Source organism: Lathyrus oleraceus, chromosome 3 (assembly GCF_024323335.1).
Source record: "Lathyrus oleraceus cultivar Zhongwan6 chromosome 3, CAAS_Psat_ZW6_1.0, whole genome shotgun sequence".
Lineage (NCBI taxonomy): Eukaryota > Viridiplantae > Streptophyta > Magnoliopsida > Fabales > Fabaceae > Lathyrus > Lathyrus oleraceus.
The window spans coordinates 507,132,835-507,145,798 of record NC_066581.1 but is presented as its reverse complement, the minus strand read 5'-3'; the positions used below and the strand labels follow the sequence as shown (position 1 = coordinate 507,145,798).

The following is a 12,964-nucleotide window of genomic DNA, read 5'->3' as shown; positions in this document are numbered from 1 at the left end:
ACACTACTTACATTTTATACATTCTCAACACCCCCCTCAAGTGTGAGTCCACAATGCTCTCTCTTAAGTGAAAGCTCTTCTTACTTCCACAAACTCTTGTACCGCACTGAACGTTTCTTATTCACCATACTGGCGTCGTTGACACTCTTCAACGGAACGTTTCTTATTCACCACATTGATGCCGTTGACTTTCGATACAAGTAAGTCGGTCCCTTTCTCGAAACAAAGACTCATAATACCATTTGTTGGGGGCAATTTTTCACTAGGTAGCATTGAACATTGTTAGACTTCTTCTTTATTGAGCAACACCTTTGTGAGAGACAAACCACATATTCACCCAAAACCTTAAGGTAATAGGTGAGTGAGTTTTCTCACTTATAAATGCTCAAGTCTCCACATTTCCAACCAATATGAGACTATTACCCACACTACTCACACTTGATACATTCTCAACAAAAATATGTAATTTGTAATTGCAAAGTAATAGGTAGTATGGTTTGGTTATGTAATTTGTAATTGCAAAGTAACAGGTAGCATGGTTTGGTTGTGAAAATCAAGTTTTGGAAAATAAATACCCTCAAATTGGTGATGTGGCAGAGTTAGAAGATAAGATAAGAAGATATTTATCATAATACATTATCTTTATATAGATAGATTGCAATTTTAACTATGTTTTAATCTTCAAAAATGTGTATTTATGTTATATGATGTCAATTAGTCTTTCGATTTATTAAAAATGAATTTAAAAATTAAATATAAAAATTTTAGAAGACCTATTTTATAAAGAGATCAAAAGTATGGATGAAAAATTTAGAAGGCCTATTATTTAAAAAAATATTTTAAAAAATTAAAAATATTTTTTTTGAAGATTTAGGAGAACCAAAATATATATTTAATGCTATTTTATATTATATGATACTTGACATTTAAAAATATAAACTGTGGTAAATATTTTGTATTTATGTTAAAAGAAAAACTCAATATTTTAAATATATTATTTAAATACCCAACAAATTGTACAATCAATATTTTATTAATACATTTAAGCTTTCACATAAATAATAATATAGTTTGTCCTATATAATAATTACTAAACTTTGATAATTTGGCATATTTAATGAATAAGTTAAATAAAAATATTTTAAAACTAGTTTTATTTTTAAACATTTTTTTTTTCATAATTTAAAAAGGAGTTTTTTTGTTGTTGCTATCACTATCTAAATACATGTGTCTCTTTATAAATCCACAGAAATTACCAATCTTTATAGTAGTTTTAAATTCATAGATATAACTTTATAAATAAAGTCAAAAGGTATTAATTATTAATATAAAGTGAACTCTAGTATATATATATATATATATATATATATATATATATATATATATATATATATATATATATATATATATATATATATATATATATATATATATATATATATATATATATATATATATATATATATTCCATTTCTCTTACATTGTTCCAATATTTTCAAAGTTCTATTTGATAATACTTACTGAGGGTGTTAATAACATCATGAAGCTAGGAAGCATTCTCCTACTTGTTGCTGCTTTGATTGCTCTCTTCAACCATAGCCATGGATCTGGTATATTATTATTATTATTATTATTATTTTGATATATTTTTTTTTGTTGATATTTTTTCTATAATGTTGTTCATGTAGGTATAGAACCCAATATCAAATATTGCCCTAAGGTTCTTACAGGATTGAGTGGTGACTGTCTGCATGCACAACGTGACTGCAATGCTGAATTTAATGCAAGGTTTAAAGGTGCTCAGGCTCGTCGTTGTAGATGTGACACTACTGTTAATACACACACATGCTCATGTTGTATAGTTTGTGGATTAAATGAGCATCAGAATAATGACCTTTTTATAAGTCAAGATGATTGCTTATAATTATGGAAATTTAATAAATAATTACCTCATATCTTATTGTATGAGGTTTTGTATTTTGGGTCTCGGACTTACATTTTCTTTTTTTAGTATATATTAAAGTTTGATGTTTGATTGAATCAGGGTCGGCCCGATCATTTCAGAGGCCCCGTTCTAATTTCAAAGATAGGTTCAAATTTTAAAAAATATATAATTATAATAATTTAAAAAATATATCAAAAATATATTAGTTAAAAATAAATTTAATTATAATTATTTTAAATTTTGAACAATCTTGATTTTTGTATGTATTAAGTTTTTATCGTAATATTATTTTAGTTATTGAATTTTTTAAATAATATTTTATTTTTTTAATTAATATTTATGAAAAAAAATTAAAAATTTCAAAATTTGAGGTCTTCTAAAGTTTGGGGCTATGTGCTGCAGCATTTGCCGACTTGCACAGGACCGGACTTGGATTGAATAATGACAAACTCATAAGTGATTTAAGAAGCACAAAATAAATATTTTAAAGAAAATATAAAATGGAGAAATGTAATAAAGTATGTTAATTTTAATATCATCATTTTTTTCTTACTATATCCTTAATGACTTATTAATGTATTTTATTAATTTATCTTTGTACAATATTTAAAAGCACTATTAAAATTTATAATTAATAATAAAATTACAATTTGTTTTTTGGTGACAAAATATTATTAATAATATAGACAAAATAGTATGGTAAAGTAAAAAAAAAAAAACATGCATATGGAGTTCCAAACTAATAAAGCAAATAAAAAAATTGTCACAACATAAGTAAAAGGAGAGCACACAACAAAAGCTATTCCAAAAATAATAAAAAGAATAATATTCTTCAATAATATTAATATTCTACAACCTCATATTATATAACCTCACATTCAACGATGTCAACTCATAGCTTTTTTATATAATAAATTATTAATTATCTTTAATTATAATATTGTCAACATACAATCACCAAAAACACAAAACTATTCAAAATTTGTCGAAATAGATCGCAAAACACGCTATCGTCGACCCGTTAACCCGGGTCGAACGATCAACGTCTGTCGTGCCACTCCATCCACCTACGCGCCCAACACATATTGTGCTGTTGTGTCACGACTCCATCTATGCGCAACCGTGCACTGCGCTTCTGCGGCTCTCACGTACTGTAGCCAGTGTTTTCGACGAAACACCCCGATTCTCGATTTTTTCTTTGATTTTGACATTTTCCTACTTTTTTACTTTTTGAATTTTATGATATTCACTCTATTGAACAAATCTATGATTCAAAAGCAACAGCCATACGCAAACATGATATTACGATCAACAAGGCATCAATATGACATCAACAAGGTTATCAAATCGGAGTACAAATCAAATCAGAATTCATATCATGTTACTAAAGAATAAAAAGAAACATTTATCAATCGGTCGTCTCAAAGGGTTTTGTCCAAAAGCTCTTTGACCACAAACATCAATTACATATTAAAGGAAAAAGGAGAAGACAAGAGGGTAAGGAACCCTCACCATCCCCCTGTTTAACCATCCATATGTGAATAATCCCCCATTGCCTTAAAAATTGCAGAGCGATGAACTTCGCCTTTTGAGATTTCCTCTACTCTTTCAACGCTCTCTTAGGTTTCTTTTTGCCTTTTTCCCAACAAAAGCACACATTGCCAAATTTTCCTTCTAACTTCTCTATTTTAAATAAAATAACCATAATCCTCATTTTAATAAATCTTACAATGCCTCTCACCCATAGCTCTTACTAATTCCACCTTATTACTCTATTTTTAATTAATTTCTAGTTTTCTTCCGGAAGCCACAAATTCTCTAATTCTTCTATTATTCTCAATTAATTTAAAAATTAACTAATTCTTAATAAAAACTCAACCACAAAATAATTAAGTAACACCTCATTAATTAAATAAAAGCATATCAAAACTCAAACAATTATAATTTTTTTAAAAAAATATTAAAATAATACTAATCATATTAAAATTAAAATTGTGGTGTTACAACTCGCCCTCACTTAAAAGAATTTTTGTCCTCGAGAATTACTTGGAGGAAACAACTCCAAATAAGGTTCCTGCTTCCGACTCTCCAACTCCCACGTCATGCTTCCACCAACAGATCCTCCACACGCCATATTTACCTAAGCAATCTCTTTACCTCTCAGATATTTCACTTTTCAATCCTTTTGAAATTTGGACTTGATCAAGCCTTTGATCCAATTTGAATTTGGTTTCTCTTGTCCTCTTCTTCTTCATCCCTTTCTCTTCCTTTTTTTTTATCAATTGGATGGTTTGTGCCCATCTTGTTCATGCTGTGTAGATTGGTGCTTGATGAACTTTCATCATTTCAAATATATCTCTTAATTGATCATGGATCATTTAAGGTACTTTGGATTGATGCATAAGTTTGTCCTAAGTATCATGAAGTATTGATAGATGTAATGGACCACTCTCCTAGCCTTTGTGTTTGATCCATTCTCTTTTTTTTGTTGTGGAATAATTTTAGGAGAATGATTTACATATCATCTATCTAGCATGTACTAACACAAATATTATTATTGGCCAACCTCAGATAGTTGTGACTTCTACATAAGTCCAATTACGATTGCTTAACATAGCGCTAAATTTGTCCTGAATCTGAAAGTAAGACATTTTCATAAGTAAGATTGTAAGTCTCATACTCCCCATGGTATGGTGTGAAAAAGATTGTTTCCTTTTAACCTAAGAGAGCTAGTGGCATACTTGTTGGTTTTATCCAAGTTGGAGCCCTTCTCATGGTGATGTAGAGGTCCATATTTTGATACTTGTGGGTGAATTGTTGCGTGTTCTCCAAAAAATGACAAATTGCCTTTCTATTCTTGATTACTAACATTTTATTGCACTAACTCTACTTTAATGTCATTTACCTCATGCTTTTATAATCTTTTTTCTATTTACTTTATGCTTTTACTTTAGCATCTCATATCACATTGTTTGTGCTTATTTTATTTTCTCTTTGTCTACTTGGACCTCTGTTTATATTTATGATCTTTTTCCTATGTCCATTTGGACTTTTTTCTTCCTTTTAAAGACATAAATAAAGACACCCCCCCCTAAAAAAAACTAATTCTCTTAATTCATGGGCTTGAGGTTACTATCCTTGGCACTGCTGTGGAGTTATGGACTTAGAACTAGGATCTTGACCCTTGCTTTGGGAGTTTGTGATTTGAGACCTTGGAATTAATATGGTACCTTTGACTTTGGGTTTCTTTTGAAGACTTGGCTTGGTTATTTTGGTTTCATCTGGCACATGGATTATTATTTGCTTATTTGGCTTGCTTGAGGCTTAATCCAAATGAGGGAATTATTGCTTGACTCATGTCGTAAAGATTGTTATTTTTTGGTTAGATCTTTCCTCTCTAGATTTTACTTTATGTTCTAGGATAGTCTCTCCATCTCCCCCTTTCTTTAATTTTCAAAATCTTCTCTCTCTTTTCAAAAATCTTCTTGTTTTCAAACTTGAACCACTTTCTCAATAAACCTTGGCTATTGTTAAGCGATTTTCAAAATATTTTCTTAATAAATGTTAATACATCTTAAGCATACTAAAAAATAATTTCAAAAGACTTAAAAAATACATAACCCATTCAAACTATTTTGTGCCCTTTGTGCACTCTTTTCCTTTTAAAAAAATTTCTCAAAGTTTAGACATGAGTCATTTCTATAGTTGAGATGTAATTCTCCTATCCCTATATCATTGATGATAATTATTTTTTATCTAAGAGAGCTAGTGGCATACTTGTTGATCTTTATCGAAGTTGGAGCCCTTCTCCGTGGTGATGCAAAGTTCTCATACTTATGGGTGACCAGTTGAGTGTTCTCCTTAAAATGACAAATTGTCTTGTCATTAAAAATGAATCCAAACAAAAATCTTTGTTATTTTCACCATGAACTACGAGGTTTTGATCATCCATTGCACTTTGTTGGTACGTAGGTATGAAATTCAAGAAGTCTTGGTAAACACAAATTAAAAAAAAATTCTCCTCTCATCTCCCAAATCTTTTGCAAAAAAACCCATTTTAAAGCCAAAATGCACAAATTTTCAAAGAGGTTCCTATAGAGTACTGTAGATGTTTAGGACGCTAGTATCTTTCCTTTGCATAACCAACCCCCGAACCCTTATCTATGTTTTTATTAGTTTTATTTTAAAACTTCTTTGGGTTTTGTTTGTTCTTTTCCCCTTTCCTTTGGAAATAATAAAAGCGCGGTGGCGACTCTTGCTTTGTGAGTTAAGTTAATCAATAGCTTAATTTCCAAATTTTGACCGCTACATTCTTCAATGCAAAGTTTTCTAAATTATTCAATTTACATTGCTTTCTTCATCTTCATCTCTTTTCCAACATTTATTTTCATTCTAGTACATTCAACATTGTCATTTTTTATTTATACTTTTTGCAAGAAGTCGAGATACTCATTATATTATCATTTTTCACGCATTCCCTTCGACCTAGTCGTAACCAATAACCTTAAGATACAAAGAAATCAACAATAACTAGGTTCTTAGACACTATGTCCTAGGATTCACTGGTTGATCCTACAAGTAACCCATATATTTTTCAATGTAAATACTAGGTTAGGGCTTTTGATCAGTAGAACAAGGAGAGTAGTATGGTAACTTGTTTGCTCAAGGTTGTAACTCGTATCTACCTGTTTGAATGAAGCTTCAGAAGTCAGCAATGGTGGATCCGGTAGCTAGGTTGCAGAAGGATTCAGACCAAGGTAAAGCCATGAATACCTTCAGAGGACGACGATAAAGGATTCTGGGCAAAGAAATGGAAGGAAAAGAGTTCGAAATAAAAAAGAGCTTGACTGGTTTTGAGAGGTATCGGGCTTCAATGGTGGCAGGGTTTCTTTGGCTTTCAAAGCTTATAAATGAATACAATAGCTTACATTATTTATAAGGAATGATTTGGGATTCAAATACGTGTGAAATTGGTTTGGATTCATGTGAATTGAGTGGGAAATTTTCAGATCCCGAGCGTGTGGAACTTAGGTGCTAAACTCGTGAGTTTGGATGTTTTAGGTCATTTCAAGTTGTACTAAGATGTGTTTGATCATGGGTAATTGGTTTTCATGCGTCAGGACTGGTCCCAAGTTGATTTGTGCAAGTTTCAACATTATAAGTCACATGCCAAAATAGAGTTAGGCCACCATGTTCAAGCTTGGTCCAAATCCAATCCACTCGTGCGTTTTGTGATTTTCTTTGAGCCAAATGATCACTTCATGGTAGAATAAGATGAAAAAAGAATCAATTCAAGAGGATCTTTAAGTTTAAAGTTCTGGTTCTATGAAGTTGAGGTCGTGACCTGGTTTTATGGGCTAGGCAATTGGTCAAGCACCTTGCACCATGCTTGGTCATTTTGAGGTCTTATGTTCATGATGCCATAACTTTTGATTTCCTCATGAATTTTGAGCCAAAATTGGGCCAAATAATCTTTGACATAAGCTTAACATAATGCAAAAGGAATAGGGTCAAAAGGATGATTGAGCTAAAAATGGCAAGAGTGGAAAGTAAGGGTCATGACAAGGTTTTGGCCCATTCTGGCAACTTGGCCATTGACTCAAATGAGATCTCTGATGGATGAATTTATGTTTCACCCTTGAATAAAAGTTTTAGAGGATTGCAACATACATATTTGGATCAAAGAAGCTTGGCATATGAATAAAAATTGAAGGAGTTTTGGCATTTGGACCAAAGGCATGACACACTTGCAAATTAGGTCAAACCATCTTGCACCCCTTTGTGGAAACTTGATATTTTCTTGCATTTTTAGACCATGACGATGATGGAACAAACACCATCTGATGAAAGCTTGATTAGGTCTTGAGTGATATGTGATTTGGCTTGAAGATTTAGGGTTGTGGTATGGAGATCACCACATGAAACACCTTTTGAATCAACTTGAACCAACTTGCATTTCCCTTGATCAAAGACCTTGACTTTGGCTTGCTTTGAAGCATGATAACCTACTTGAGTAACAAGAGTAAACAAGTATCATCTCTTCATGAAGTTAGGGTTATTGATAAGTAAAAGAAAGTAAAATCCTAAGATATAATACAATACACAATATGGTCATGCTTGTGATTCCTTGATCAAATTCAATGGTCATGCATTATATGATTTGATGTATGAAAATGAGAGATGTGAAAAGGAGAAAAAAGAAGGGTAAATTTTGGGGTATGACAATGATTTTATGTAAGAATATAGGATAATTTGTCTTTACTGTTTTTTAATTGAGAAAAAAATTACCAAAATAGAATAACACATAAAAAAGTAAGAGTTAAAAATTAAATAAAATAAAAAACGAAAATTGATATTAAAAATAAAAATAAACTTTTTTGGTAATAATAATAATAAAAAGGAAAATAAAAGAGGAAAGAGTAGAGAAAAATATATATGCAAAGTAACCAAATGGCAAAAGGGAAAATGGAGGTGTTCGAACCCGTGATCGTTTATTCAAACTCCTTAAGTCTTGATTTCACTAACAAATGTTGAATCTTGTTCATTCAAATGTTCTATCTTGTTCATACAAAGAAAATTGGTCAAATTTTTGGGTATGACACAATGGTTCAAGTTTGGGGGTATTTGATAAGCGATAAATGCATTGTGTTTCTTGCTTGTTTTATTCCCGTTTTCGTAAGTGTTTTCGCCATTTTAGTTGGATTTTATGAGTTTTGTCTCTTTTTTATGTTTTCAGGTACTAAGAAGGTAATAGATCAGATCCGAGCGAAAAGACCAAAGATCGCACAAAAAAGAGCCTATGTCATATAAAATTCTTGTAGCCAACATGACCTGGCCATGTCACCTGACACGGGGCATGTTGGCCTTCAGAATTTCTCCCATACAAAGAAGTTGGAGCTGACACGGACCATGTCAACTTCCTAATAGTTACAAAATTCTTGATTTTTGGATGCTTTTGTGACTTCTTGGCATCCATAACGCCCTAAGCTTTATGCTAGTGGGTAATTAAGACTTTGCTCGTGATAATTGCCAAGTTTTGGTGATTTTTATTTTAATTTTTAGTATAAATAGGACTTGAACATGAAGCAAAATAAAGATCATTTATCATCTATTATCCATTACATATTCTACTTTTCTTTAAGTTGTTTGCTTCCACTTTGAACTTTAGTTCTATGTTTTCTCTTATAATCATTCTACATTTTGTTATATTAATCATGCCTTCTTTATTTGTAAGTTGTGATTTAATTTACTTTATATTACTTTACTTTATTTCAATTTACTTGCAATGTCTTATACTTTCTTGATTGTTGTTTGTCTCAGCATGGGTTAGTAGTTTCATAAGGACAAAGGGTTGTGAGATCCAATTTCATGAAAACCCCCAATTGATTCATCCATATTATATTACGAGAAACTTGATTCTCTTTTTATTTTAGAATTTGAGTTCCAATTCAAACGTCTATGTCGGTTGCAAAAGTAAAGGCAACATAGATACGATCATAGTACGAAACGATATGTATTCATTATTGGGAAAAAATAAACAAAGCATAGAGAAAAATAAGAACACAATTACGACACAAGAACATAACGTGGAAACTCCAAAATCAGAGAAAAAACCACGATCGTTGTCAATAGACAACTGAAGAATAACACTATGTGAAAATTGTTACAATATATAATATACCCTCAATTAACCCAGACCTCCAATACACCCACACCCTCCAAAAAAAATATTTAACTACATCTCAAAACACTTTAATACAAGAGTATAAGAGAACAAAGAAATTCAAATACAAGCTTAAAGTGCTTTTGACGGGTGCAACTTGGAATGAAGAACTTGAATCCTATATATAGCCTTGGACTCCATATTCCTTCACAAAACTAAGAGATGCGGGACTTCGAATAACTTATATCCTATATATAGCCTTGGACTCTCTTCATTCACAAAACTAAGCCATGTGGGACTTCTTCAACATGTATATTTTCAATTAACCCCAAAAATATCCAACTTGATTGAAAATAATACATAAGTTTTCATCATCTTCACCGATAATCATACTCCACCATAATGAGTATCAATATATATATATATATATATATATATATATATATATATATATATATATATATATATATATATATATATATATATATATATATATATATATATATATATATATATATATATATATATATATATATATATATATTAAACTAACCCCAACAATCTCCACCTTGATTGAGAATAATAAATGAACTTTCATTGTCTTCACCGACAATCATACTCCATCATAAATAGTATAGTCACTTAAAGATACACCATTTCAAGAATTTTCACATTGTGTTCATCGACAATCATAGTTTTAAAAACTATCATACTCTCTCATGAAGAATATCTTTCACTTGAAGATAATCCACTTCAAGAATTTCACATTGTCATCATCGACAATCATATATTTATCATGAAAAATAAATTTCACTTGAAGCTAAACCACTCCAAGAATTTCACAGTGTCCTCACCGACAATCATAGTGTTAAAGAACTATCACACTCCACCTAAAGAAGAGTATACTTAACTTGAAGGTAAACCACTTCAAGAATTTTCACATGTCGAAAATCAGGTTGAAACATCATGGTGCAACTTCCATGTTGTCAAAAATATCTTCAACCACCGACATAATTTTGCACCTTGTGTAATCTTGATTGTATCAACACATCTTTGACTTGAACTTTCCACAAGTCAAAAAAATCTTCCATCAATTTTCTCTAGCCCAAACTGCACAGCTGAATTTGTGACTGCGACTCAACAACTCTTTCACAAAACTAACCTTCTTTTATAATATGGAAGATCATACAAAACTACAACCACATAGAATACTAAGAACACTTGTTCCCAAATCGAACCAAAACCTCTAATACCAGTTGTTGGGAAAAATAAAACAAAACATGGAGAAGAGGAACACAATCACAACACAAGAACATAACTTGGAAACTCCAAAATCGGAGAAAAAACCACAACCGTTGTCAATACACAACCAGAAAATAAAACTACGTGAAAATTATTACAACAAAAAATATACCCTCAACTAACTCTGGCCCCAAGTACACCCATACCCTCCAAAACAAATATTTAACTACATCTCATAACATTCTAATACAAGAGTATAAGAGAACAAAGAATGTCAAATACAAGCTTAAAGTGCTTTTGACTGGTGCATCTTGGAATGAAGAACTTGAATCCTATATATAGCATTAGACTCCCTCTTCCTTCACAAAACTAAGCGATGCGGGACTTCAAATAACTTGAATCCTATATATAGCCTTGGACTCTCTATTCATTCATAAAACTAAGCCATGTGTGATTTTTTCAACACATATATTTTCAATCAACCCCAACATCGATGTCTGATAATGGATTACTAAACACTAGAGTAGCGATGCACCCGCTGTAACACCTCAATTTTAATATTTTATTTTTAATAGAGTTTTGGAGAGTTTTAGTTTAATTAATTAAGTTGAGGAATTTTGAGTAGAGTTTTATGATATTAAATTTTGTGTAGAAATGAGAAGTTGTAGATTATTAATAAGTTAGAATTTAATTAGAATTATTATTAATTTTAATTGATTTATTTAATATTAGAAATAATAGAAAATATAAGAATAATTAGTTTGAGGAGGAAACTAGTATTTATTTATAATTAAGGGAAAATGGATGAGTTAGTAGGAGGCGAGGGTGTTTGTGAGATTTATTAAAATAATAAGGATTAGGGTTATTTTTGATTAAATAGAGAAGTTAGAAAGAAAATTGGTTAGTACATATTTTTTGGAAAGAGGCAGAAAGAGAGAAACATAAGGATATCGTTGGAAGAACAGAGGAAAATCCCAAAGGGAAAAGTTTCGTTACTCTACAATTTTCAAGGTAAAAGGGGAATCATTTATATATGGGTTACTAAACAGAGGGATAATGAGGGTTCCTTATCCTCTCGCATTCTCCCTTTTCTTTCTTTGTATGTATTGCTTATGGCTATAGAGGTTTGGGCAAAACCTCTGATCGAGTGATTGATACTGTTTTCTTTTACTCTTGAGTATATGATATGTATTCTCAATTGATTCGTTGATGTTGTTTTGATATCCTTGGTGATGCCTTTTGATAAGGATGATTGATTGAATGAACAATAGTTACGTCATAAGGTGAGAATAAATGAAATTATATAATTTATAAACTGGCTTGCCTTGTTGACGCCTTGATGTTGATTGATGAACTGTGGTGGCACCATAAGGAAAAAATATGAAATTGAAATAGTTATGCCCTTTCAATGGTGCTTCTTATCTGTGTGTTTTTGGTCGGTTAAAACTCAAATAGGTGAAATAGGCGAGTTTTGAATCTATTCAATAGGGAGAAAAATGCAGGAAATCGCATATAGACATTTAACGGGATTGACTGTCTTGTTTAACATGTAACTTGAGTTTAATAAATTCGTTGTAGGTGGCGTCAGTTGAGTTAGAAATATAACACGTTAATGTTTATGTTAGAGTGGGAAATTGATTTTAGAGGAGCCACAACAGTAGTAGTTCTCTGGTTTTTATGCCAGATGCATAGTCAATTTCAGTCATGCGTTGGTCATCTTATTTTACGTGTAACTTGAGTTTCATAATTCCATTTAAGGTGAGGTCAGTTGCATTAGAAAGAAGATTTAACGATATTTTAAAATTTAAATCTTCATAATTTTATCGTAAGTGTATAGTATTTTATGCTATTTTGAAGTCAGACATTCTATTTAAGAGTTTATGCATGAAATGTTGTGATATGGTTGAACTGAAACGAATAGAACTCGAGTTAGAATATTCTGATCGAGATGCAATAAATTTCATTTAAAATATGGTTTAAAGATATTTTTAACTGGAGAATTTCATAATTTTATTGCAAATTTATAATATTTGGTACTATTTTGAAGTGAGACAATTTCAGAGTTAAGTCCCAAAATTTGGAAAATCCTTTAGCAAATTTAGGAATTAAATATA

At 30.9% G+C, this 12,964-nt stretch overlaps 1 protein-coding gene across 3 annotated transcripts in view; it reads left to right on the top strand.

Moving 5' to 3' along the window:
• Positions 1–1,977, top strand: part of LOC127128431 (uncharacterized) — an 80,944-nt gene extending 78,967 nt beyond the window's left edge. The window contains exons 1-2 of one of the 3 annotated variants that reach the window (XM_051057728.1): positions 1,471–1,610; positions 1,689–1,977. In XM_051057728.1, coding sequence (XP_050913685.1) covers positions 1,541–1,610; positions 1,689–1,924 — 306 coding nt within the window. In that variant the 5' untranslated portion in view covers positions 1,471–1,540 and the 3' untranslated portion in view covers positions 1,925–1,977. Of the gene's footprint in view, positions 1–1,470; positions 1,611–1,688 lie in introns of those variants that run through there. The other 2 variants (XM_051057726.1, XM_051057729.1) reach the window with 2 other exon arrangements.
• The last annotated feature ends 10,987 nt before the right edge of the window (positions 1,978–12,964 follow it).